This window comes from Buteo buteo, unplaced genomic scaffold (assembly GCF_964188355.1).
Source record: "Buteo buteo unplaced genomic scaffold, bButBut1.hap1.1 HAP1_SCAFFOLD_55, whole genome shotgun sequence".
NCBI lineage: Eukaryota > Metazoa > Chordata > Aves > Accipitriformes > Accipitridae > Buteo > Buteo buteo.
Genome location: NW_027439221.1, coordinates 636,266 through 660,940, shown reverse-complemented (window position 1 = coordinate 660,940; position 24,675 = coordinate 636,266). Strand labels below are relative to the sequence as shown.

Below are 24,675 nucleotides of genomic sequence, written 5' to 3'. Positions count from 1 at the left end.
TTTGCTTTAACATTATTCTCATACACTCTACTTTGTTTTTAACAAGAAAGCACAAGATACTTGATTCTGTTGTTAGAAGTAGCAGTAATTTCATTTCAAAACAAAGATCAATGTATTTAAATTTCTGCACAATTCATTCTAAACTAAGAATATTTATCTTGGCAAAATTGCCTCATAAAGAAAGGCACACTGTAATTTAACTGCCTCGGATCAAATGAAGCTAGTGACAACACCATTCTTATTATAGTATGTTCCCATTTTATCTTAATCTGTTTCTAAGTAGGGACGAATTTATTAACCTCATCCAAATATTTCTCACTTCCAAGACATGACCATGCCTTAGTGTCAATTGAGAATGAAGCCAAATTTCCATACTTTTACCAAAGCTTTTAAAGCATCATGCCATAGCATATGTGCAGGTGCAGATTTGATACAGAATCCCATTTGCCACAGTTTTCTTAAACATAATCCTTAGTATTCAAGAGCTGCAAAAGTTGGATCATTCTCTAGTAGATTGTTTTTAATTCCTTGGCACAGCAGTGCAAAATATTGTGAATTTAAATACATTTCTATAGAGACATTCAGGTCATGTCAATTTTAATCACCACAGTTTCTAGTTACTATTAAAATCTCTATTATATCTGTATTTTTCTTCTTATTGGTATTTCAAGCTAAAAGCAATTTATACTTCATTATTCTTAGACTCCTCAGGGCATATTTGGAAGATGTAGCATTCCATATAAATGTTTTACATGCATCATACAAAAATTTAAGTAAAGCATCTAATTTCACACTGAGTCACTGAATATAGGGTACAGGCATTTGACAACAGGGTCTTTACTTCCAGGTTATGAGTTTGAATTCAACGTGGGGCAGAAAAGATAAAGATATCACCAGGTGCTAAACTGTCCATGACTTGTATTAAATGAAGTTCACAGCTTTTAGAGTCAGTGGGGACTATTACGATTCTCAGGTCTGGCTCCAGATCCAGCACTGGCCACAAAGCTTTACAGAGTAATTTCTGCATAAAACCTACAAATTGTATGAGGTAAAAAAATTCATTTGGAAAGGCATTCTTCTTGGTTTACACTTCATCTGATGAAAAATGTACTCCACTGCAATGTCCCCTTCACTATCAAAAACGTGTCAGTGCCCATTTAGGTAACAGAATGTTACAAAACACATTAAAAAAAAGAACAAAGCCTTTCAGCAGAGATAGCAACGTAATGGAATGTACTTGCCCTACGCAGATGGAGTAGTGCTCACAGAAAAAAAGTACTATTTGCGAATAAAACAGGATAAGAGAAGGAGAAAAGTACACAAGCAAAGGGGTCTGGAACCAAGTAAGTTGCAGAGAACCAGCTTCTTGGGCTTTATACACTTGTGGTAGACCTACCTCTTCCTGCCACATCTTATTAAAGAGAATATATTTATTTTGCTTTTCCGTTCAGCATTTGTTGTTGATTTTCTTTTCTTGTTACAGACAAACCATTGTATATTTTGCTAATGAAATATATTTCAAGTTGTATAGTTGAATCCCAGCCTATTAATCAACAATGTAGAAAGCTATCTTTTGACTGCCAAATAGAGCACAAACTGCTCGAAGTGTTTTATTTTAATGCTCTATAAGTAGCGGCTAATACTTCAGCTATATAAAATGAGCTATTGATATTTCAGTGCATTCCTATTTGGAGTGCAGAAAGCTTCGGATTTTTTCATTTGTATGTAATTAGGCTCTAAATTTTAATTATTTGCCTACAAAGAAGGTAGAGAGTAGAGATACAAACATAAACTTTCTCCTGTATCCTTGTCATTTAATTACCATCATTTCACAGTCTAAAATACAAAGCTTTTCTCAACCACCTAATGAATGAGGTTCTTGTGTAATTGAATGCAGGGATATGACTGAAGAGCAGTAACTTCTGTGTCATTTAAAAATATTAGTGGAAAACAAAGTATGTGAGCTTTACGGAATAGGCAACACTAGTGAGCAGTATATTTAGAATATCTTTCCTCTCAGGACCAGGAAAAACAAAAAAAATGTTTTTACTCAGTAGATATGACATATGCTTATATCTGTAACACTTACTTGTTCACCCTACTGAATAAAGCTGTAAAAGTGCTTTTCTAGGTTTTCAAAGTTTTTGAAGTGCTTAATTCCAGCACCGGTAGAAGAGAGTAAAAAAGATTCCATCCTTCTTTGTGCACTATGATTTTGATTGATCACTTGCCAGTAAATTAACACTATACAAACCAGTGGACAGTAAAGGAATTGCATACATGGCGTTGAATGTACACTTTGAAAATGGTATTTTTCTTCTCCCCAACATTCTGAATGCTAATATATAGAAAATAAAATCTTAGCCTAAAGCTCCAGCCTCAGGCTGTGTCTTCAGAGACAATGATTACAATCTCTCTGTAAACTGAAAAATTTCAAATACAATTTTGAAGAAGAACAGAGAGACAGGAGAAGCTCAGTTTAAAGCTTCAAAGAATTTCTTGTTCAGTTAACTTACTTTTAACATATTTATTACTTTGGGGAGGAATTCATCTGCTGGATTTCAAATTTTCAAGCAGGATTTCCTACCTTTCTACATGATTTCCATTTTTTTCTCTCTACTAAGGGATTAAAACAAACCACTGCGGGGGTTTTTCCAATGGATTTTAGACTTAACTTTATTGCAAACAAATGTTACCAGTTATCCTCTCTATCCAGCTGGTTGGTTTTCTTCTTCTAGATTCCTAATATGCAGTCTCACAAACAAAAAAACCAAGATCCTTACTTGCTCCGCCCTAACTCTTACTATATGCTGCTGGTGCATCTGAATGAAAATATTTCACTGTATGAAAAACATATTTTTGACAAGCCAACAGCAATTTTTAAAAAAATTATAAATTCTCAGAATAGTAATTTATCCCACAGTTTGGATTTAAAAAATTGAAAAAGATCTCATCTGATGAGGTATTCATTTTAAGCTCACAACTCATGTATCAAATCAGTTTTCATAAATCTGAAAAAAAAAATAAAAATCATCTCTTTGCTGAAAAAAAAATGATAGACTTCAGCTAAAAGAGTTTTTCAGAAAGTCATGTGTGTCTGTAAAGAGATGCTTACAATAAAAGTGCCTCTTAGCTACAGTGGTCTTGTGTACTTAAGCACATCTCCTTTGATTTGCAGCCAATATCCTGATATCAAACCAATTGTCCTTCTATGTTTTTCTTCTACTAAACTGTTGTTTGTTTTTTTTGATGACTGTAAGTAGTAGTGCACGTGACAGAGCTGATAAGGAATCCAAATTTCTGCCAGCCTGTGTCTACATCCTGTTTAAATAACCCCCTGTTAACTCCTATGGAAGCTGACGCAGCTGCAAGGAAGATACTATATAGTTCATTATGCCTTAAAAGACCTCGTCTGACTTGATCAGCTCATCCTAGTAGTACTTCTGGTAGTACTTCTGAAAAATAGCTTTATGGATAAGGACTTCAAAGTCAAGTTCTCAGGAACGTTTTTATTTCAGGAACCTTAATGAAGCATCACAGCTACAGCAGTTGCATGTTTCTGTTCTATCATTTCATTTTCCCATACTTGATGACTGACCACTTGAACAACCACAGTGCATTTAAAATTCATAAATGTATGTTAACATAATACTAGGGATGAAGTTCTTTTGCATGACATTGAGGGCAGAAGACAGGAGCAGAAAAGGGCTTCACAGTTACAAGAAGAACAAGATTTGGATTAGAAGCAACTCAAGCAGCCTGTTAACTCTTGAAGCACAATTTTTGTGAATTTCCCTTGTCATCACTTCAGAAACACTCTCTAAATTATGAGCACGTGCATGGTTTTGCATTCCCACTTTCTATTACCCATTGATATCAGAAGCTGAATTAAGTCTGACACTTTAACACTAATGGAAGGGATTACCCCATTGCATTTTGTCTAATCTTAATTTTCTTCTGTTTAACTTCAGAGTTAGCTATTCATTTTGCTTTGGTATTATTGTTTCTGGTTTTTGTTGTCTTGTTTACCACTTCCTTTAACTTTGAATTCCCCCTAGGGGTTGATTAGCAATGTGCAATTTAATGGGGAAAATGACTACTTCCTTGCCTTGCAAGATTTAGAAATGGCAATTATAAAAAGTTCCCATTCCAGCTTTTGCTCTGAAACCAAGTCTTTGAAACAAAACTCATACTGCCTATCTTCAGCAATATTGTTTTGTGAGCTCTTCAGCAAGCCATTTCTTATAAAATTCACAGTAAGGACGACATTTTTTGCTTTGTGTCCATACAGGGACACAAATTTGCTTTTCAACTCTCAAAAATTCCACATCTTTACAGATTTTAGACTAATTTCAGGCTGCCTGACTGCCACAGTTTGTGTGCTGCCTGATTTGTTACGTTTGCTGCCAAATCCCCTGTTCAACTACGCTTATACGTCCCAGTAGCATTCTTCATGAGGACACATTGCAGGAGACGAGAAACTTTATTCCTTGCATTACCTCAATTACACATGTCCATCCTTAGGTTCTTTACAATCATATAGTATCTGCAGATATACTGATGATCTGCGTACTGGTATATGCAATGTACATTGTTTCTTTTTATAGCATTAATGATACTCAGCTTATCAGATGGAGAACATTTTCCTACTATGATGACATTTTTTAGTGCATCATAATACTTGTGTGTATCTTTCCACTCTCTTCTAAATATCTCTATGTTTTTTGTTTGAATTTCCTGGTATTTTCACATTTCCTTGAGCTTGTTTGCAGTCATGGTTTGAGACTCTCGAGTTTTAAAAAAACATGAGATCTTGTAATATCTTTCAGGCTCTTGAACAGGAGCCGGATCTCAGGGAGCAGGAATGGATGGACTCTCCAAGGAGATGTGGAAGGTTCATCTGCAATAGTTTGGGAACTCCGATAGGACCCAAAGGGATACTGTAAGGATAGTAAGGATTCTAACATTGTATGTTCACTCTCGAGATCTCCATATGACCTAAATGGACCTAAATTTCAAAACAACTTCTACTATATGAAAATGTTAATACGAGAATGCTCTCAGGGAAGGATCTCCAGTCAGTGAATGTACTGTTGAGATAAAGAACACCATCTGGACTAAAGAGCAACCTGTGAGAGATACTAGGCCACTAGATAGTCTCAACTAACTAAACGGACAAGAGTAATGTCCTGTATGTATCACACAGCTACCACACTCAAAAAGCCCCACAGATAGACTGTATCACTTCCAGATAAATCCCTGATGCTTTTGAGATTGACACTGGTCTAGAGAAGGAAAAGAGTAAATAAAATGGGCTAGGGACTAATCTCTGGTTCGCAGGTTGGCAACACAGCAGTTTCTACTCACTTGCCAGAATTTTTTTTGTCCTCAAAATAGTACAGTAACATCTAAAGTGCCTATTGGGAACAGATCCTAGCATATGCTGTTGACTCAAGCCACTCCTGAGAACTGTCTGGGAGATTACTAGGTTGGAGCAGATCAAAACTATGCCAGAGTATGCTAGCAATAAAAACGCATGGATGACTTCTCAGCAGTGCTCGAGCCCTTGCCATTCACTGTTTCACTCACTTGTAAATACACAAGCTAGGTGACCAAGACTAATGCACTGAAGTTGTCTTACTGAAAACAGCAGCACCAAAACTGTCACTGCTTTTCTAACATACAGCATGATTTCTGTATGCCTGCTATGATGCATGTGCTTATACAAGACTCAGCAGGACTCAGTTGCAGTATCGAAGTCAGACTGAGGAGTCTTTAGAAAAGTATTTCTTGGCACAAATTTCACCTCTTTTTGTATAAGCACTAGCTGGGGTCCCAATTTTCACATGTCAAGACAAGTGCTACTTTTCATATGAAGATTTAAGTCATACAGCCTTATGCAGATCTGGCAAGAAACTATAAATGTAAAGACACAAGAACTGATGAAGCTGAGGTTGACAGGGAACATCCTAGCTAGAATATTATCCAGGGAACTGCTGAAGCTGCCGATCTCTGTCATCTTTTCAAAGTCACATGTAGCACAAAAGAGGGCCTTCTTCAGAAATTAATGGCTCCATAGATAAAACAATGGATTAGATCAGTTTCTCAGGAACTCTTTAAGTTCTCTGTCCTCTGCTCTGATAGGTGTTGATTCAAGATCTCTCTGTACTCAGAAGCTCTACAGTTGGATATCCTGGCAGGAGCAGTGGGGGACAGCAGCCAGGCAGACCAACACCTACTCCTTGTTCTCTCCGTTAAGTCAATAAACCTGAAGGAGCATAAAAGTGACTCCTCTGAGAGCAAAACCAGAATGGGATGAAGGGGCCTGAGATTTTTAGAACTGGTCTCCCATATATCAGAACGATGTAGCAGGAAACACTTTCTTTTGATCCCAATTCACAGTTCCTTCATAGCCAGAAGAAATTTCATTACAGGAATTTTCAAACCACTAAACTGGCAAAAAGGCATACAAGCCTTTTTATTCCTTCTTCTCCTTTTATACTTGTTCCATAAAACCATTTCCCACTCTCCAGCTCACGATCTCTCTAAGCAGGAAAGTCCTATCTGCCACACACTTGTCATAACCTAGGTAGGATATGACAAAGTTTCAAATACATCAGTATTTATAAAATTAGAAATGTCAAACTGCAGAAAAGAAAAATAAAAAGGAAAAAAAGGGTGGTGGGGTAAAAATCAGTTTCTACCTTGACTGTTAGGCTCTTAAGCTGCCAGTATTTAACATTAATGTTTCTACTTCAGGCTCATGATTGCTACAGTTCTGCCATTTGTGGATATCAGTGTGAGATTATCTGCCTTTCACCAGCTCAGGCAATCCACTTCTTGATGGATATGATTTTATTTTACCTTTTAATGTTTAAAATGGTGAGAATCCAGCCCTCCAAGCTATCATTACGCTTCTCTTGATTTAAATACAAGAAGTTAGCTCCACTGGTACATTCATCCACAGGAACGTTAGCACTTCCAACTTCATAGACAACCATAAATTATTTCTGTCAACAGCAAATTACTAAACATAGTACAACACTCTATGAAAGACAAAAAGAATGCACACAATCAGCATTTCCCTTTATGACTATGAAAAGCTCTAACAGCAGATAAGCCTGAACTAAACATCAATCAAATCTGGACCCCAAACAGGGTACGGCTTATGATATGTCACACATCTGGACTCGACTATCGAAAGCAATCATGCACTTAGGAAATTTGAGGCTGTTATGCAGAGGTTTAACTAGAGTCTTGGCAACTCAGTTTGGGACATGAAAGGTATTTGCACTACAGTACCAGGTGCAGTAAAGGAAACTGGTCTTGCAGTTCGATTCCAACACCGCGTCCGCAAACAAAACAAGGCAGCTACGTGTGAGGAACATGGATGGAAATCTCACCTGCCATCCTGAAGTTACGCTGTGGCATTTCGTCACTTCTTGTCACTTTCCTCGGGCTTGGTAAAGCCTTTGCAGAGTCTGAAGCAAAGGCCCATAGCTTCTTCCCGTTTGTAACAGTGGATGCCTGGGTTTTGGCAGGTTGGTTTGCTGTGGGGCACCACTTGTACCCTCGATTTGCCTTCACACATGCGTCCTTGTACTAAAAAAGGAAAATTGCCAGTCATGACGTTATACTATCCACAGGGCAATAGAGTGCACTGCTTGTAAGAGCATTTAATACAGCAAATAATCCTTAAATATCTTGATTTTTTTGACAGTTTAGTCACGTGCTTAGAGTCTGACCGCCAACACAATCTAACAAGAAGAACTATTAAGATAAGTAGAGATGCATTTTAAAAAGTGGGGGTTCTCTTTCCTCTCCTGAGGGTTTATCACCCAGAGCAGGCTGAAGTTCTGATCCTGCAAACTGCTCCCCAGTGCTTGAATGCTCACTCTGGGAAACAAATTCTTTGGCAGGTCCAATCTTTGTTTACTTTCTAGTTTGAATGAAATGAAAGCAGACGTTTAGCAATAAATGCAGCATGATGCTCCTTACCTCATACTCCTTTTCCTCTAATAGATCTGTACCTTAGACTAGTTGAGGATATTCTTTCCCAAAGCAGGCACTGAAAACCACTTAACCGTTTAACTGTGAAACACGTTACCACATCAGGTGTGTGCCGTTGGTGGAGCGGAGACTCCCCGGCCACCCAGCGCTGTTTTGCCTGCTTGTTACTTGCTACAATAAACCTTGATTGGATTATCCCCGGGCTGGCGTACAAATTTTCATCATAACTTATAACAATTTGGTGCCGTGACTCGGATAAGGTTAACTTCGTTTGGAATCTAAACTCTGGGGAGGCGCCCCATCCTTGGATGGCCCCGGAGTGGACGATATCCTTTCCAAGACCCTTACCTCCGAACTCTAAATTTGGCAAGCAGGCAAAAGAACACTGCAGTACCCCATAATTTTCGTGCACGAGGATCCGGACGAAGACTCCAGGTTAAGTGAGTATTGAAAGCGTTTCCCGTTCAGTCGGGGTGGGTTTCCCAAAGTGTGCATAAACGAGACGCTCCCGAGAGGAGCGAAGTGAGTGCGGACCCTCTTGTAGTGCGGTTCTCATTTCCCACGAGGGCATGAGCCACGAACGAGGGGCACGTGTGTGTGTGTGAGAGAGAGGCACTTCGGAAGATGGGGCAGAAGAAAAGCAAGCCTTCTGACTCCATGGTGGGTTCCCCGGGGTGTAGGTCGCCTGGGAAGAGGGATGACTCCATAGGGAATCCTAAGGTCAGTCTCCCTATGATACCGCCAGATAGTCCTTTAGGGTAATGATTGCCCATTGGGATGACTGGCTGCCCAGACAGGGCAAAAGCAGAGAGAAAATGATATATTAATGCATACAGGGGTGGGGTGGTAAACAAATCAGAGGAGATCAGGTATTTCGGCCTGTTTTGGGGACGTTTGACGATTGGATATGTCAAGCCTTAAACATATATGTAAATTCTAAGGAACCCTTGAGTTTAGAAGAGAGTGAATATGCTCATTTATGGATAAAATTAGATACCCAAATCCATGTATTTGCTCTAAGTGAAAAGAACCATAAAAAAAAAAAAAAAAGAACTAAAAACCCCGAAGAACTTCCCACACCTCCTCCCCCTTATGTTCCCCCTACAGTCGCACCTGACCCAACCCCCCCCTTCCTCCTCTTCCCCGACAGCCCCAGCCCCAAACTTAGACCCTCCGAGTTCCCCTGAGGAGAACAGGGGAATAACGAGGAGTCAGACCAGAAAGAAAAGCAGTTAGAAGAAAGATTATACCCCTTGAGAGAAATAGCTATAGGGGGTCCACAGCCTGGCATGGGATTTGTGTCAGTACCTTTGAATTCCGGAGATGTAAGGGAATTCAAGAAGGAGATGGGGAACCTTTTAGAAGGCCCCTTGGGAGTATCCGAAAGGTTGGACCAGTTTTTGGGTCCTAATATATATATACCTGGGAAGAGTTACAGGCAATTTTAAGTATACTATTCACAACAGAGGAAAGGGAAATGATTCGAAGAGCAGGAATGAGAGTTTGGGATCAGCAGCACCAACACGGTCCAGGCGCAGATATTAAATGGCCACTACAGCGGCCAAACTGGGATAACCAAAATGCAGAACATAGAACTCATATGGCAGATCTGCGCATTATAATTGTTCAAGGCATTAAGGAATCTGTTCCTCGAGGACAGAATATTAATAAAGCATTTAGTGAACACCAGAAGAAAGATGAGACCCCCACTAAATGCTTAAAGAAGATTAGGGGGGTCAGGGGATCTATTTGCTGGGGACCCCTAAGAAAACAGAGCCCTTGATAAAATTAAAATTACGTCCCCAGCATCAAGAAGTAGAGTTCCTTGTGGACTCTGGGGCAGAGAGATCTAGTGTCCAGTTAGTGCCCCGAAGATGCACACTGTCCTCGGAGAAATTACAAGTAATAGGAGCAAAAAGGGAACCGTTTCAGGTACCACTAATAAAGGGAGTAAAAATAGAAGCTCCATCTCGACTTGGAATAGGATCCTTTTTGTTGGTACCTGAAGCAGAATCTAATTTACTGGGAAGAGATTTAATGATTGAATTGGAAATTAATTTGGAAATAAAAACCAAAGAAATAGCAGTAAAATTGTGTGTCTTGACAACGGAGGATGAAGCTAAAATTAACCCCGAAGTGTGGTACACTCCAGAGTCAGTAGGACGATTAAACATTGCTCCATTTGAAGTCACTATTAAGAACACGGAAATTCCAATTAGAGTCAAACAATATCCCATGGCACAAGAAGGTAGACATGGATTACAGCCTGTAATCGAAAGGTTGTTACAGCAGGGATTATTAGAACCTTGCATGTCACCACACAATACCCCCATTCTGCCCATAGAGAAGTCAGATGGCTCCTATCGCTTAGTTCAAGATTTAAGGGAAGTAAACAAAAGAACTGTTACCAGGTTTCCAGTCGTAGCTAATCCGTATACGTTGTTGAGCCAACTCTCCCTGGAATTGAAGTGGTACAGTGTTATAGACTTGAAAGATGCCTTCTGGGCTTGCCCCTTGAAGGAGGAATGTAGAAATTATTTTGCCTTTGAATGGGAAGATCCAGAAACCCACCGGAAACAACAATTAAGGTGGACTGTACTTCCACAAGGATTCACAGAATCACCAAATTTGTTTGGGCAAGCTCTGGAACAAGTACTAGAAACTTTTGAATCAACCTCAGAGGTAACTTTAGTGCAGTATGTAGATGATCTGTTGTTAGCTGGGGAAGATCAAGAGACTGTTAGAAATGAGAGCATTAGATTATTGAACTTTTTAAGCCTGAAGGGGTTCAAGGTTTCAAAGTCTAAATTACAGTTTACTGAAGAGGAAGTAAAATACTTAGGACACTGGCTGAGTAAGGGAACTAAGAAATTAGATCCTGAACGAGTGAATGGTATCTTATCCCTCCAGGCACCAACAAGCAAGAGACAGATAAGGCAGTTGTTAGGACTTTTAGGGTACTGTAGACAAGGGATTGAAAATTACAGCAACAAAGTGAAGTTTTTGTATCAGAAATTAGTAGGAGTAAGATTAATAAAACGGACTCAGAAGGATGAACAGAGTCTAGAAAGCCTCAAAGCTGACCTTGTAAATGCTCCGGTATTAAGTTTACCCGATACTAAACGACCGTTTTATTTGTTTGTGAATGCAGAAGGAGGAACAGCCTTTGGGGTATTAACCCAAGAATGGGCTGGAAGAAAGAAACCTGTAGGTTATTTTTCCAAATTATTAGATCCAGTTAGTAGGGGATGGCCTACTTGCCTACAAGCTATAGTAGAAGAAACATTTGACTAAATTAATCATTGAAACTAAAATGAACCGGATAAAATGTTTACCATTAGCACTATTAAATGTAAGGACGCAACCCAGAGCAAACACTGGGATCTCTCCTTTTGAAATGTTATAGGGGATGCCCTATGACCTAGAAATGCCGATTGAACACCCAAAGATAGAAGAAAAATTCTTACAGGAGTATATCATTAAACTCATGAAGAGACGGCAAGAACTAATAAAGAAGGGACTGATAGTGCAGAGGCCACCATTAGATATTGCAATACACAAAATTATGCCTGGAGATAAGGTATTGATCAAAACTTGGAAAGAATCATCTCTAACTCCCTGTTGGGAGGGACCGTTTCTTGTTCTGCTTACTACAGATCCTGCAGTCCGGACTGCCAAAAGAGCATGGACTCGTGCAAGCAGAATCAAAAGACCAATGCAGAATTCTCACTGGGAGGCGACCAGAGACCCTGACAGCTTGAAAATTAAGTTCCGAAGAAAAGCGGATGAGTGAGACTATCTTTTGTAAAGATCCTCACTGTATATGTTATCCCTTTGTATGTTACAGGTGTAAACTCTGTAGAGAAAAGTGGTGCACACATTGCTCCTATGGGTATTCCCCTCTAGTGGTATTTGCCACGAATGTTATTATTACAAACGGGAATTAACTGAGCAAGCATTACGTGTGGGAGTATCAACCGGGAAAATTACAAAGGACTCCAAAGAGTGGTGGGATATTTTTGCTAAAGGCATAAACCCTGAGAGGTGTTGTCTTTACGCCAACGAGCCGTGTTCAACGAAGGCTGAAATACTGCCAATATCTTGCAGACGAACAGTGGTCAGAGTGGGGTGGGGAGCTTAGAAAGTGAAGGATAAAAACTGGGACGCATATAAGTCAAAGCGAATCAAATATAAAGGAGGTTCCCCTGAAGAATACGACTGCTGCCGAGAAGACGGTACACCTCACTGCTCTAAGCAACAGAGTAGGCAGAGAAGAAGGCAGAGACGTACTGCTGTTCGGATTAAAGTTGATGAACCACCTCCAGAGAAGGCTCACGGAGCCTCTTGACTTATTACTCCCAAACAAAACGTCCTCAGAGCTTCCCCGAAGTCTCCCATCTCTCACCAGGGGTAAAGACAAAAACCAAAATGATTATCAACAACCTCGGAATACCTGTCGCAAGGGTAAGGGTACACCACTTTTCTTGAACTTAAGATTAAGCATTTGGATGATAAGACTGTTACTAATGCTGATAGGGATAACCCAGGGTAAAGGGAACCCCCACCAACCTTATAAATGGACGCTCTATAGGTGGGAGGATCAAATGGTATTACAGCAAGTAATTGCTACCGGGGCCCCAAGTTTTAATCAATCTTTATGTCAACTCGTACCCAGAGACCCATGTCTACATAACTTAGGCTTTTAGTTTTGTCCTAGTTCTCATAATGTTAATATTAACCTTTGCACCTTGTATATTGAATAGAATTACTGGATTGATAAAAAATCGATTAGAAGCGGTACACCTAATGTTGATAAGAAGACACTATAAGCACCTAGAAGAAGATGAAATTGTTAAAGAAACTCCCCTTCTCTCCCTAGCTCGAGAAGCTCTTGCCCAGTTTGAGGAACAAAATAAGAAAAACAAAAAGGGGGAATTGTAATAAACTTTGCATAACCAATTTGTTCATGAAACCTGTTGATTGTTAAAATATATTGATCTCTACAACTTAGTAACTAAGCTGCTTTTAACTGTAATAACCACAGTAACAAGTGCAGAAACTAGATATTGAGCTAAGTAAGCAGGATGAGCCAGTCTTGATTACCTTATCATATAGCTCCTCAAGAGCAGTTTTCTGAGAAAATAAGGAACTGGTCCCAGAAACCGGCCAAGGCCGATTCCGTGGCTTGGATAGATAAACTTGAGGGAGTGTCCCCTTGGAACTAATCGTAATACCTCTCGGAACTAATTGTAATACCTCTTGGAATTAATTTTAATGCAAAGCGGGAATAGGTCATGCATATGTATAGGCGTACCTGCAACTCCCATACATATGTAACACTTAACTGTTTAACTGTCAAACACGTGACCACATCAGGTGTGTGCCGTTGGTGGAGCGGAGACTCCCCGGCCACCCAGCGCTGTTTTGCCTGCTTGTTGCTTGCTACAATAAACCTGGATTGGTTTATCCCCGGGCTGGCATACAAATTTTCGTCGTAACTTATAACAAAGACGCAGCGTGCCTTGTGGCAGGATCACCATCGCAAGTGTATCGCTTGCATTCATCTCCATCTTAATCTGCCGGCTGGCACTTGCTCCCTCCAGGCTGTAGCCGGGATAAAAGCGATGCAGTTTACAAGAAGCACAGCACCGTGTGAGCCCGCTGTGTATTTATAAAAACGGCTACAAATACTAAAGCTCTGCAGGGACCGCTGACCCACACAGAGGCTGTGTTTTCTGAAGAGGGAGTCTGTGTGAAACCCACAAACCCAGGACTGCGACCCCCCTCACCCTGCCCCTTCTCTCCTTCCCTCAGCCGGGCCCGGCTCCCACACCCCCACGCCCGCCCAAGGGCCTCGCTCGCCTCACGGGCAGCCCCAGCCCTCACCTCAGCCGGGCCGCAGCTGGAGCAGAGACTGCAGAGACCAACATGGCCGCCCGGCAGCCCCGTGCCCCAGGACTACAGCTCCCAGCATGCCCCGGGAACCACCAGGGCCCCCGGCAGCCCCGTGCCCCAGGACTACAGCTCCCAGCATGCCCCGGGGCGCTCCTTCCTGCTGCCTGACCCTGCAGGGACACCGGCCCCGGCCCGGCCTCGGCCCCCGCAGGCCTCATGGCCGCCTGCCTGGGGGAGGACGAGGGCGAGGGCGAGGACGAGGACGAGGATGAGGACAAGGAGGAGGGGAAGGACAAAGGGGCAGGACGATGAAGCCCCGTGGGGCAGGAACCTGTGAGTCAGGTTCCCTTCTGCACTCAGCATGAAAGGCCTTGTGAGATATTGTCCTGACACAAAGAACCCCAAACATTCATGAAATGCAAATCAGACCCATACCTCCAATCCCACATGTAATGAGGTAAGAGAGATTTTACAATAGCCAATATATTTTCAGCCTGTATCTCAAGATAAGATGATAGCTTTTTCACAGACTTTGAGCAATACAAAAACCAGGACTAAAACACCCTACCAAACACCACAAGATCCAAGATAAAAATCACAATTTTTGCTGGGTAACATCAACACCACCTTTTTTCTTTCCTTCTTGAAAGACTTCCATTCTTCTACCGATTTTAGTATTTTCCCATGAAACAAAAGTGTTCTAGATGCTTGTCTTATAAAAAGGCTTTAGTGAATAACTCTAGTTTTAAAGACTACAACCAAATGATCTTTTTCTTCTTTCCTGCTGAGATTCCTGACTTTTGTAAGCCTCTGGATTTCATCTCTACTGCAGGAGAACAATAAAAAACGTCTTGCTTATGAGTTTTTAAAATGTGAAATGCAAGTACAAGATGAATAGAATTTTGAACACACACTATTACACTATGAGCGATTACCCACAAAAAGTAGGGAACACATACAAATGCTTAGGCGTTTAAGATGATTGCTACCCCTGTCTCACAAAGCCGTTTTTTTCCTGCTGCTTTATTCCACATTCCCTTGGTTGTAAGTTAGTTCGGTGCATCCTTCTTTTCACTGTAGCTGTTTTCTTCCTTCAGAAATGAAGGGAAAAAACCTATGTATGTTCTTTCTGTTTATCCATCGGTAACATACCTATAGCTCCTCTGCTAATTTTTTTTAAACTTTTTTTGCCTTGAATTCACTTAAAGTGTATATTCCATATAAACCCCATTTTCCCTTTATAAACTATAAATAACTGCTATATCAAATCTTGTTGACTGGGTATATGGATTTCTGATATTTTGGTTTATGAAACAAAAGCAGCCACCTGAAAACTTCACAGTGTTTCATGTCTAATTGCCTGAGTTATTTAACTGTCACCTCACTTCACTTGCTTCAGGAATGATACGTGAGGATGTACTTACTGATTAAAATGACAATTAAGGTAGGTTACCATCACATATCTGTACGAAACTTTGAACATGCTGTGTTTCTCAGCTTTTACAAATGCTGCTATATTTACATGCAACATAGCTGAAATTTGACCATGAAAAATGTATCCCTCACACATAACAATACAAAGTGTTGAGTGAGGCACATTAAAACAAAGATGTGTTCACCTAATTCTAACGTCTTTATAGTTTAAAAATCACCTACTAAAAAGCTATGAATGTTTTGCCTGTGAATACAAGAATTAGCTGCTTTTTTTTCCTCCAAAGAAAGCAACAGGCCTGCCTGCCAGTTTCCCGGCAATTGCAGTTGGTATTTGAACAAGCTTTCTCCTTCTGAATACAAAAGAACAATTAGCTTGAAATCTAGAAGTGAGACTAGAGTAAGGGGGTATATACCCACTACAATCTATTGCAAAGCCATCTGCAAGGTTCCACATGAGATGATTGTTTTGTACAGAACAAAAAATAAATAAACAAAAAAGCACACGCAGCATTCACTTCACCTCCAGACTTCTAAGTGAAAAGATGTATGTAACCTGGGATGCAGTGAACTATCTAAGGGAAATCGGGCCTGATAATCAACCTCTTTCATGTTTGTCTTACAAAAGCAAGGCTTATCTTTCTATTTGTTTGACAGACCCCAATTAGAATGAGTCCCGATTTTAACATGAGTTCTGCAGAACAAAACTCCAGGTAGTTGGGTGTTTGTATTGCAATTCTCACTCCAGATCAGCCCTCTTCTATTTATTGAGGAGCAGGTGCTGAGAGAGAAAGCAAAATGTATTGCCTTGTTTGGAACAACAACATCATCCTTAGCAATGATGTACCTTCATGAGTAAATTGACTCATGTGGGTAACTTCTAACTTGGCTGCATAATTATGCAAGCAACTTCATGGGATTAGTGGCATAAGTAAGTGCTCACTAGAGTCACAAAAAGGGCTTCATACATTAACATTGTTTTTCTTTCCCTTCAATGTAAGGCTCCTGTAACTTGTAGTGCAACACAACAGCAAGCAAACATCAAGAAAAAAAACCAAAACAAACAGAAAACCCCAAATATGGGCTAACTTAACAGAGCATGCAGGCAGTAAAACTTCTTACTCAGAATCATCCTGGCAAGACGGCCATTCTGTAGGATGAGCTAGCATGAACTGTCCAAAGAATAACCGCAGTGTGCACTGTTGCTATCCTAGCAGGAACTCTGCTGCACACAGTGAATTTTTCCTGCTGGAAAATGTCAGTTGTATCCCAAAACATGGTGTTTTCATTTTGGTTTTTTCCTTCATGGATGTGTAAGTACTTTACCAAAAAAACCTGTACTCAGTAGTTTATCGTATTTAGTTCACATCCCACATTTCTCATGTCGTTAGAGCTTACGGGACTGTTATTTACTCACAAAAGCCTACTGAAGTGATGTTAACCTGTACACTGTAGTGCATTGCTTCTACTTCTGAAGACAAAGTCCAAATAAAAGGCAGGAATGCCCTTCATTGCAGAGGAAAAAATACAGCTGCCACAGTGATTCCTTCTGTTGCTCCTGATGCTGTATATATTAACATCAACATCTGCTGACATTAGCAAAGAGCAACATGGAACTAGACTTACCATCAAGAAATCATGTTTTTGTGTGATAAATAGGCAGCAGCAGCTGTTTTTACAGCTGGGAGATTTCATCTAACTGTGGGACCAGACACAGTCACTTCTTGGACATTCCAGATTGTCTTGAACAGTGCTAGAATGAACAGAGAACAGAAAGAAATGCTGAAATTGCAACTTTTCTTATGGTAAATTGCAGTATTATTGGCATTCTTCTGAGTCTTCTTCCACGTGCTGCCCAATTCTTTTTTTGTGTGCTGTACTATGAGAATGTCTTCAAGGCACCTTGATAAAGGACATGCTCAGGACTACACTTCTCTCAGATTCTGTGCTTGACTGCTTCCTCTGTGTTCCCGACCAGTTAAGTTCTCAAGGTTATACCCCAGCTTCATCCCACTGGCCCAGAATAGGAGAACCACAAATTACAGTAACTTTTCTGGGTATGACGGGAACAGGCAGCCCCACGCTCACCGTGCAGCTCATCTCCACACATTTTCTTGACACGCTTTTCTGACTGCAGCACCATGAGCGCTTGGAAAGCCTCTCCTGCTTGTTTTGCCTGCCAACAAACCACTTCAAAGACTTCAGCCCTCTGTTGTCTGCTCACATGCTACCCCACGGGATGGCCACGTGCTCGTACCTGTAATGCACTCACAGAAGAGGATCGAGAGGGCTGTGAAAGTGGTACCAGCTGCAGGTGAAATGACTTATGTAAGGGATTTTTCTATTTGGAGAAGATCATAAAACAATAATATTTTGGGCTACCAATAAAAAGACAGTTTTGTGATAAAATAGGAAGTTTTAGGCTCCCTTCCTCCCTCCAAACAGTGAGCAGCAGCCTCTAGACAGGAGCATGGAATAGTCCTGACCAGAGTCAGCATTGCATCACATGGACCTGGTCTAAAATAGCTCTAACAAAATCCCAGCCTCAGAGGAGAAAGCAGCAGCAGCAGCAAAGATAAATCCTGTGATTATAACCAGAGTGAGGTTGTAAAGTCAGTATCTCTCTTCAGGAAAGTGACCATTAAGACTATGGCTTCAGTTTCTGTCCTGGGGCCTTTTCAAGCTGGTTAGGTCATTGTTTTAGAAGTTTGAGGTTTATTCAGGAAGAGATCAATTCACGAATGGATCATATATTTTAGCTGATCAAGAGAATAAGTGGCACATGGCTATGTCTGTTAGTGTGTGAGCCCATGTCCGTAGAAGCCCCGTCGACAGCTTCACCAAGATTACCTTCTCACAAGGCCATTCTTCAATGACCTTCAGACGGTTCAAAATACACAGCCTATCTTAATGCCACTATCCAGGAGAGGATGTTTGTCCCAGCTAGTGTTGCATGGTCTGAGAGCTGTCTTTCTCAGGGACGAATCGTCTAGGGTGAAAGTGGTTTTCGTCTTAATGAGGGCAGAGCAAAAGTGTGATGCTGCACAGACTCTCCCTCTCGTGGGGAGGGAGGTCCATATTGGTGTCTGGGTCCAGACCATGACATTCCCTTTCTCTTGCAGTGTGAAGTGTTGAGGCACACAGAGCAATGCAGAAAGCACAAAACACCAAGTTACCGTTACCAAGTTGGAAACTGTATCTGCACCCTATCAGCATGGTCATCTTCTTTCTCACTGTCCCATGCCAAGAGAGAGCCTCCCCAATTTGACCACTGCTTTGGCTAGAGAAAACCCACACAATTCTAATCCTCATCGCAGTGGCACAGGGAGATGTGCATGAAGGGCGGGAATGGGAAGGGTGCTACATAGACAAGCAAGGGGAATCCAGGGATAGCCACACACTTGTGACTAAGACACAGTGGCTTAGGGAAATGCACAGTTCTGGGGCATGAAGGTCCTAGCAAGAAAGACTGCAGAAGTCCCAAGCCCTTCCCCTCTGCTCTGTCGAGCCCTGGGCTCCCCAGTGCCAGGCAGAGACGGCCACATTGGAAAGAACTCTCCCCCCAGTGCCCCTCCCACTTTCCGTTGGGCTTAGAATGTTGGTCGTTGGGCTTAGAATGTTGGTCGTTGGGCTTAGAATGTTGGTCGCTGGGCTCGGAATGTTGGTCAGTTGGAGCCCACGGCCGCCAGAGACAGCAGCACGGAGCTGTGCTGGCACGCAGGAGCGCTGGGAGGAGGCAGGATCTGACCGAGCGGCACCGAACCGGCACCGGCACCTCGCCTCCCATCCCCGCTGTCGCCGACTGGCCCGCGTCCTCGGTCCACGGCGAGGGTCCTCCTCTCCCGGGCAGGATGGGCCAGGCCAACTGCTGCTGCGGCTCCAGGTGAGCTCTCCCTGTGCCTCGGGGGCACGGCCGGGACCCGCGGTGGCAGCGGCCTTTCTCATGCCCGCCGCTCTCTGCTCTGCAGGGAGGCTCTCGCCGACGCCGAGGCGGTGCTGAGCGTGGACGTGCGGCTGACCCGGGGCCGCAAGAGGAGCGAGAGACGCCTTCTCCTCCTCCAGGAGGAACTGGTGATCGCCAAGTTGCAGTAAGACCCTCAGAGCCCAGCTGCCTTTCCCCCAGCCCTGGCCCTGGCCCCAGCCCCGGGACACCCCGGCCCCAGCCCCAGGCCCCGGCCCCTTGGTGCTGGATGCGCCCATCGATGTCTGTCCCAAGGGCAGGTGGGGGACAGGGCTCGGCCCGGGGGGACCCCGAGGAGGACACCCCCAGCTCACCGCCTGCCTCTCCTCTCTGCTCTCTGCAGACGCGGCACCAGCCTGCGCCCACAGCTCCGCCTGGCCCTGGACCAGCTGTGGGTGCTGAGCGGCGGAAAGGAGGCGGCGGGGGACGAGGAAGAGGAGGAAGGCGGCGATGAGGACAGGACCTCCATCCTCCTCGTCTGGCCCAGCGGCTCCTGCGTCGCCACTTTCGGGTGAGTGCCACGGCCAGGCGGGAGACGTTCCCAAGCACACCCGCACCATCGTGAGAACGGCCTCTGCCCTGCGTGCAGAGCCTGGGCAGGGATCGAGCAGCACGCCGGCAGGGAGGGATGGGGGCATGGGCAGGTCCCGCATCCCCTTTGGGTCCCCAGAAGGGGAGGGCGAAAGCAGCTGCTCTGGCAGGACACGGGGAGCCAGGGCTCGGGCAGCGCCTCTGTCCTGCCCCACGGGGCTTCGTCCCGCTCCGGCGTCCTTCCCCACGGGGCAGGGCTGCGCAGGCGCCCGCCTCTGCCCACGGGCTGGGGGGCAGCGGGGCCTGACGCTGGTTCTCCTCTCTTTCTGCAGCTCCCGGGCGCTGAAGGAGCTGTGGGTGGGCACGCTGCTGGGGTAAGCCGCGGGGATGCTGCAAGTGCAGCCGGACGGGGGAACGCAGCTCCTCAGCTGGGGAGAGGTGCCCCCGTGGCTGCCGGCAGCTCTCGCTCGGGCAGAGCTGCCGCAGGAGGGAGAAGAGGCGGCTTGGGGCTCAGCCAGCTCTCTCCCTGTCCCTTCCCGGTGCACAGGACACCAGAAGGAGCCAAGAGAGCCCGGGTGACGCCTGTCCCATCCATCAGGCTCCTGGAGAAGGAGCTGGGCCGCCGCCACGCCGTGAGTGCCTGCCCGGTCTGGGCTCTGCCCCCGAGCCCTGGTCCTCCCGCCGAGCGAGCGGCAGAGGCATCGCTGCTCACCTGCCTCCGCTCCTTCTCTCTTGCCCAGTGGAGGACATTAAGCGCCGGGAGCCTGGAGAGGCTGATGGAGGGCCAGGCCGAGGTGAGAAGGGCTGCCTTTCGCCCGCCTCTGGCTGTGCCGGCACGTGCGGCCAGTGGGGTGAGGGATGGAGGGAAGGGTGGTGCCGCTCGGGGAGCGGAGAGGGTTGGGGAGCCGCCGGGAATGCCGGCACATCCTGGCCGGCGGTGCTGGGGGGAAACCTGCCCCGCGGGGCAGAGAGCCCGGGAGGGCAGAGGGTCCCGGCTCTGCCACGCTCAGGCTGCCGGTGCCGGCTGGCAGCTCGCCGGCGGCCCTTTGCGCCGCGGGGCTGCTCTCTGAGCGCAGCCTGGTTCTTGCAGGCTGGTCCCAAGCAAGGGCCTCCGACGGTCCCGCCGAGCAGCGGAGGGGGACTTTGCCACGCACCGGGTGAGTTTCGGGAAGAACGGTAAGCTCCTGCAAGCGCTGGAGCTGTGCTCACTTGTCCCTCGAGTGTCGCCATGCAGGTTGGGCAGCCCGAGGCAGGATGTCACCTCCAGGAGGAAGGAAGGACGGACACCCGCTGGGCAGCGGCCGCTGGACGTGGTTCTGCGGGGACACGGAGCCTCTGCTGCTGCCCACAGCTTGGAGGAGGACAGGGCGAGGGCTGGGCCAGGCTCTCCTCTCCTGGTGGCGTGCCGGCTCTCAGGAGCCTCCCAGCTGGAGCTGCTGAGCCGGAGCTCGGAGGTCCAGCTGCTGGCTCCCTGCCCGTCCTGCTGCACCGCTCAGCACCACGCTGCGGGCAGGGCAGGCCCCGGGAGCGCTGGCCCGGCGGTCTCCGTTGACGGGCTCTTGCTCGGCTTTCCTTTGCAGCAGGAGGGAGCAGCAGCAGGAGGAGGAAGAGGAGGGGGCTGCCCTGGCCCTTTGCTCATCGGAGGACCCCGGCCGCTGCCCAGGTGCCAGGGCAGGTGGGCTCTGGCTGCAGCAGGGCGCTCTTTGGCCAGCCCCTGGCAGCCCTCTGCGGGGAGGACGGCTCCCTGCCCCGGCCCATCCAGGTAAGCCAGCCTGGCCGGGGGGGTCCCCAGCCCTCCAGATGCTCCCTAGAGGCGGTAGGAGCCCTCCCTCCGGCTGCTCCACAGGGGACACGGGCGTCCCCAGGAGCTCCGGGGATGGCGGCTTGGGCTCTTCACCCCCAGCAAGGAGCCCGCTCTGGGGCAGTGCTCTGGCCACCGCTGTCGGAAGGCAGCTCCTCGGCCAAGCAACTGTCCTCCTGCCTCTCCTGCAGGAGCTGCTGGCTGTCCTGCGCCGGGAAGGACCGTCGACGGAGGGGATATTCCGCAAAGCTGCCAGCGGGACGGAACTTCGGGAGCTGCGGGAGGCCCTGGACCGCGACGCCGATGTCGACCTGGGCAACCAGCCTGCACTCCTGCTGGCCGCCGTCTTGAAGGTGAGCGCTTCTGACCTGCGGCTGGAGGAGCTCCTGGCCGGCCTGGAAACTTCAAAGGCTCACCCAGAGCCCTTGGCATTGCAGGACTTCCTCCGAAGCATCCCCGACAAGCTGCTGGTGACCCACCTCTACGAGGACTGGATGGCAGCCATGGAGAGGACCAGCAAGGAGGAGAAGGTCTCCGAGCTGAAAGCGTAAGTGCGGGCAGCAGCCTGCCTGTTGAGCAGGAGCCCTGGCCGCTGGCTGAGAGCACCTGGAAAGCTGGGCAACTCAGCCGCTGGCTCCCCCCTGCCTTGGACAACAGGCCTGGGCAAAATCTGCTTTGTCAACCTAGTGTCCCTGTTTCCTCAGGGTGGCCGAGAAGTTGCCTGCAGCCAACCTCTTCCTCCTCAAGCGGCTGCTGTCCCTCCTCCAGCACATCGGCCGCAACGCAGCCACCAGCAGGATGAGCTGCAGCAACCTGGCCATCTGCCTTGGGCCAAACCTGCTGAGCCCACCCGACGAGGACCTGCTCCCGCTCCAGGCCATGCTGGAGGTGACCGAGAAGGTGCGCTGTGTTGGCAAGCCGGCTGCAGCCTTGCCGGCCTATCCGAGCTTGGCTGCTCAGAGGTCCCTGGCTGCCTCCTCCCTTGAGCAAATGCCGGTGGGGTGGCTGCCTGCAAAGGCAGCCCCGCAGCCACAGCCATCTGTGCAGAGGCAAGGGTCGGGAGTGGGAAAGGCTGCTTGGGACAACTTCAGGCAGCTGGGTTGAGAGCAAGGGTTTGATGTGTGCAGGTGAACACGCTGGCGCTGTTTATGATTGAAAATTGCGGCGACATTGTTGGGGAGGAGGTGGCTGGCCGCTCCTGTCCATCAGCTGGGGAGTCGCCAGCCCCCACGGACGGAGCCACAGGTATGAGGAGGAACTGAGGGCTGTCCCAGGCTGGGGCTCGGGATACCAGAAACCTCAACGTCAAGAAGAAAACCGGTGTAGGGCTTGGGGTGGGTTTTGCTTTGGGTGTGCTACTTCCAAGGCGTCACTGCTGCACATGGTTTTGCTTTCTAGACCTGCCTTTGGAAGAGCAAAGTGGCCCTGCAGGCAGAGGAGACCAGGGCCACCAGGCAGAAGCCATTCTGCATGCATCCCCCTCTCTGGGTGTCCTCAAAGGAGCTGGGGGAGACATGGTGGCGGAGTCCAAAACGACAGAGGTATGTCAGCTCTGCTCCACAAGCACCGTGACAGTGTCTCTCGGGTAGGAGGGTAGTTTCTGAGGAGGCCAAGTAGCTGCTGGGCCTCCTCCGGCCAGCCGATGGCTTGTGTGTTTGGGGTTCCTCCTCCTCCCCCACGGAATCATACGTTGTATGGAAAACTGGAAAGGTCCTTTCTCAAATGCATTAAGCATGTGCTTAATCCAACCAAATACCTACAAAAAGACAGCGGGGAGTAGCTGTCAACTTGAGAGGGCTTTTGCTCGGATCCTACTTCATCACAGTTTCATCAAGTCTGTTTTGGGGCAGGTGGACTGTGCAAAATGTGGATGCATGATGCAAAGCAGCATCTTCCCCAGAGAGCTAAGGTGGTAATTTGGCAAGCAGTCCCTTACTACTCCAGGCCGTCCCTTGCCACCCCTGAACTCCAACAATTCTGGTTTAGGCACCTCCAGCTTTGCCTCCAGCCACCCTCGAGAGCACGGCAGAGCCCCTGCTACGCCCGCAACAACTGGGCAGCCTTTCAGAGGAAAGAAGGTAAAACGAGTCACTTTGGGTTAAAATCAGAACTGTCTCCGCTGGATCGTGGCCTTACCTATCTAAGCACACTGTGGGATGGAAAGGTTTGCAGGCTCTCCTCGGGACAAGGAAAAGAGAAGGAACCGAAGGAGGAAACAGGCCTGGGGAGATGAAAGCTGTGCAGAAAAAAAGAGGAGGAAGAGAGAAAACAGATTGGGGGATCGCAAACGGAAAAGATGCAGGAAGGTCCGGCAGGTCAAGAAGCCCAGGTGTGTACCAGGCTCTGCTGCCCATCCAACTCTCAGCACTGCTCTAAGTCAGGCCAACCCGCTGGCAAGGCACGGCGAAGGATGGTGCTGCGCAGGGTCTGGCAAGAACCCCGTGGCCGCTCCCCAGGGGCTCCCCATCGAGCCCTGCTGCGTGGCACAGGGGCCCTGTGCATCTCTGCGCGCGCACAGCTCTCTAAGGGCATTCCCCGTGGGGATAAGGCGCCAGAGCCCTCCCCTCGGCAATGCCAGCCGTAGCTCGCTCTCTTCTGGGCTATGAGCAATTCCTCGTCAACGGTGTTCCCCAGAGAGAGGGCAACCAAACCCTGCCTCTTCCTGGCGCTGTGCATTCAGCAGCGCTCTCTGACTCTGTCCTTGTAGGTGCCGTTTTCCTGTTACTGGCTGAACCCCTGTGAGCCCTGGGCCCGCCCCCCACCGCAGTTAATGTTCTCAATAAAACGGTTTTTCTCTCTTCTGACTGTGTCCGCCATCGGCTGTTCTGGAGCGGGCAGCTGCTGTTTGAGGATGACCCCTCGGGGAGGAGTTTGGGATTGTGCCTTGTCCCAGCATCCTTGCCGGCGCGCATGAGGGCTGGGTTCAGGTGCTTTAGGAGTGAAAGCAAGGCACAGAGTTGCACAGGAGGGTGGAGGTTGGAAGGGAGCTGTGGAGGTCGTCCAAGCCCTCTGCTCAAGCAGGCTCCCTTAGAGCAGGTTGCCCAGG

The 24,675-nt window shown here is 46.6% G+C and overlaps 1 protein-coding gene across 1 annotated transcript in view; it reads left to right on the top strand.

The window, feature by feature from the left end:
* LOC142027775 (T-cell activation Rho GTPase-activating protein-like) overlaps positions 1–24,361 on the top strand; it is a 36,317-nt gene extending 11,956 nt beyond the window's left edge. The window contains exons 3-10 of the mRNA XM_075021985.1: positions 21,778–21,982; positions 22,067–22,176; positions 22,334–22,529; positions 22,757–22,874; positions 23,028–23,170; positions 23,616–23,707; positions 23,794–23,958; positions 24,337–24,361. Coding sequence (XP_074878086.1) covers positions 21,778–21,982; positions 22,067–22,176; positions 22,334–22,529; positions 22,757–22,874; positions 23,028–23,170; positions 23,616–23,707; positions 23,794–23,958; positions 24,337–24,361 — 1,054 coding nt within the window. The remainder of the gene's footprint in view (positions 1–21,777; positions 21,983–22,066; positions 22,177–22,333; positions 22,530–22,756; positions 22,875–23,027; positions 23,171–23,615; positions 23,708–23,793; positions 23,959–24,336) is intronic.
* Positions 24,362–24,675: the final 314 nt, after the last annotated feature.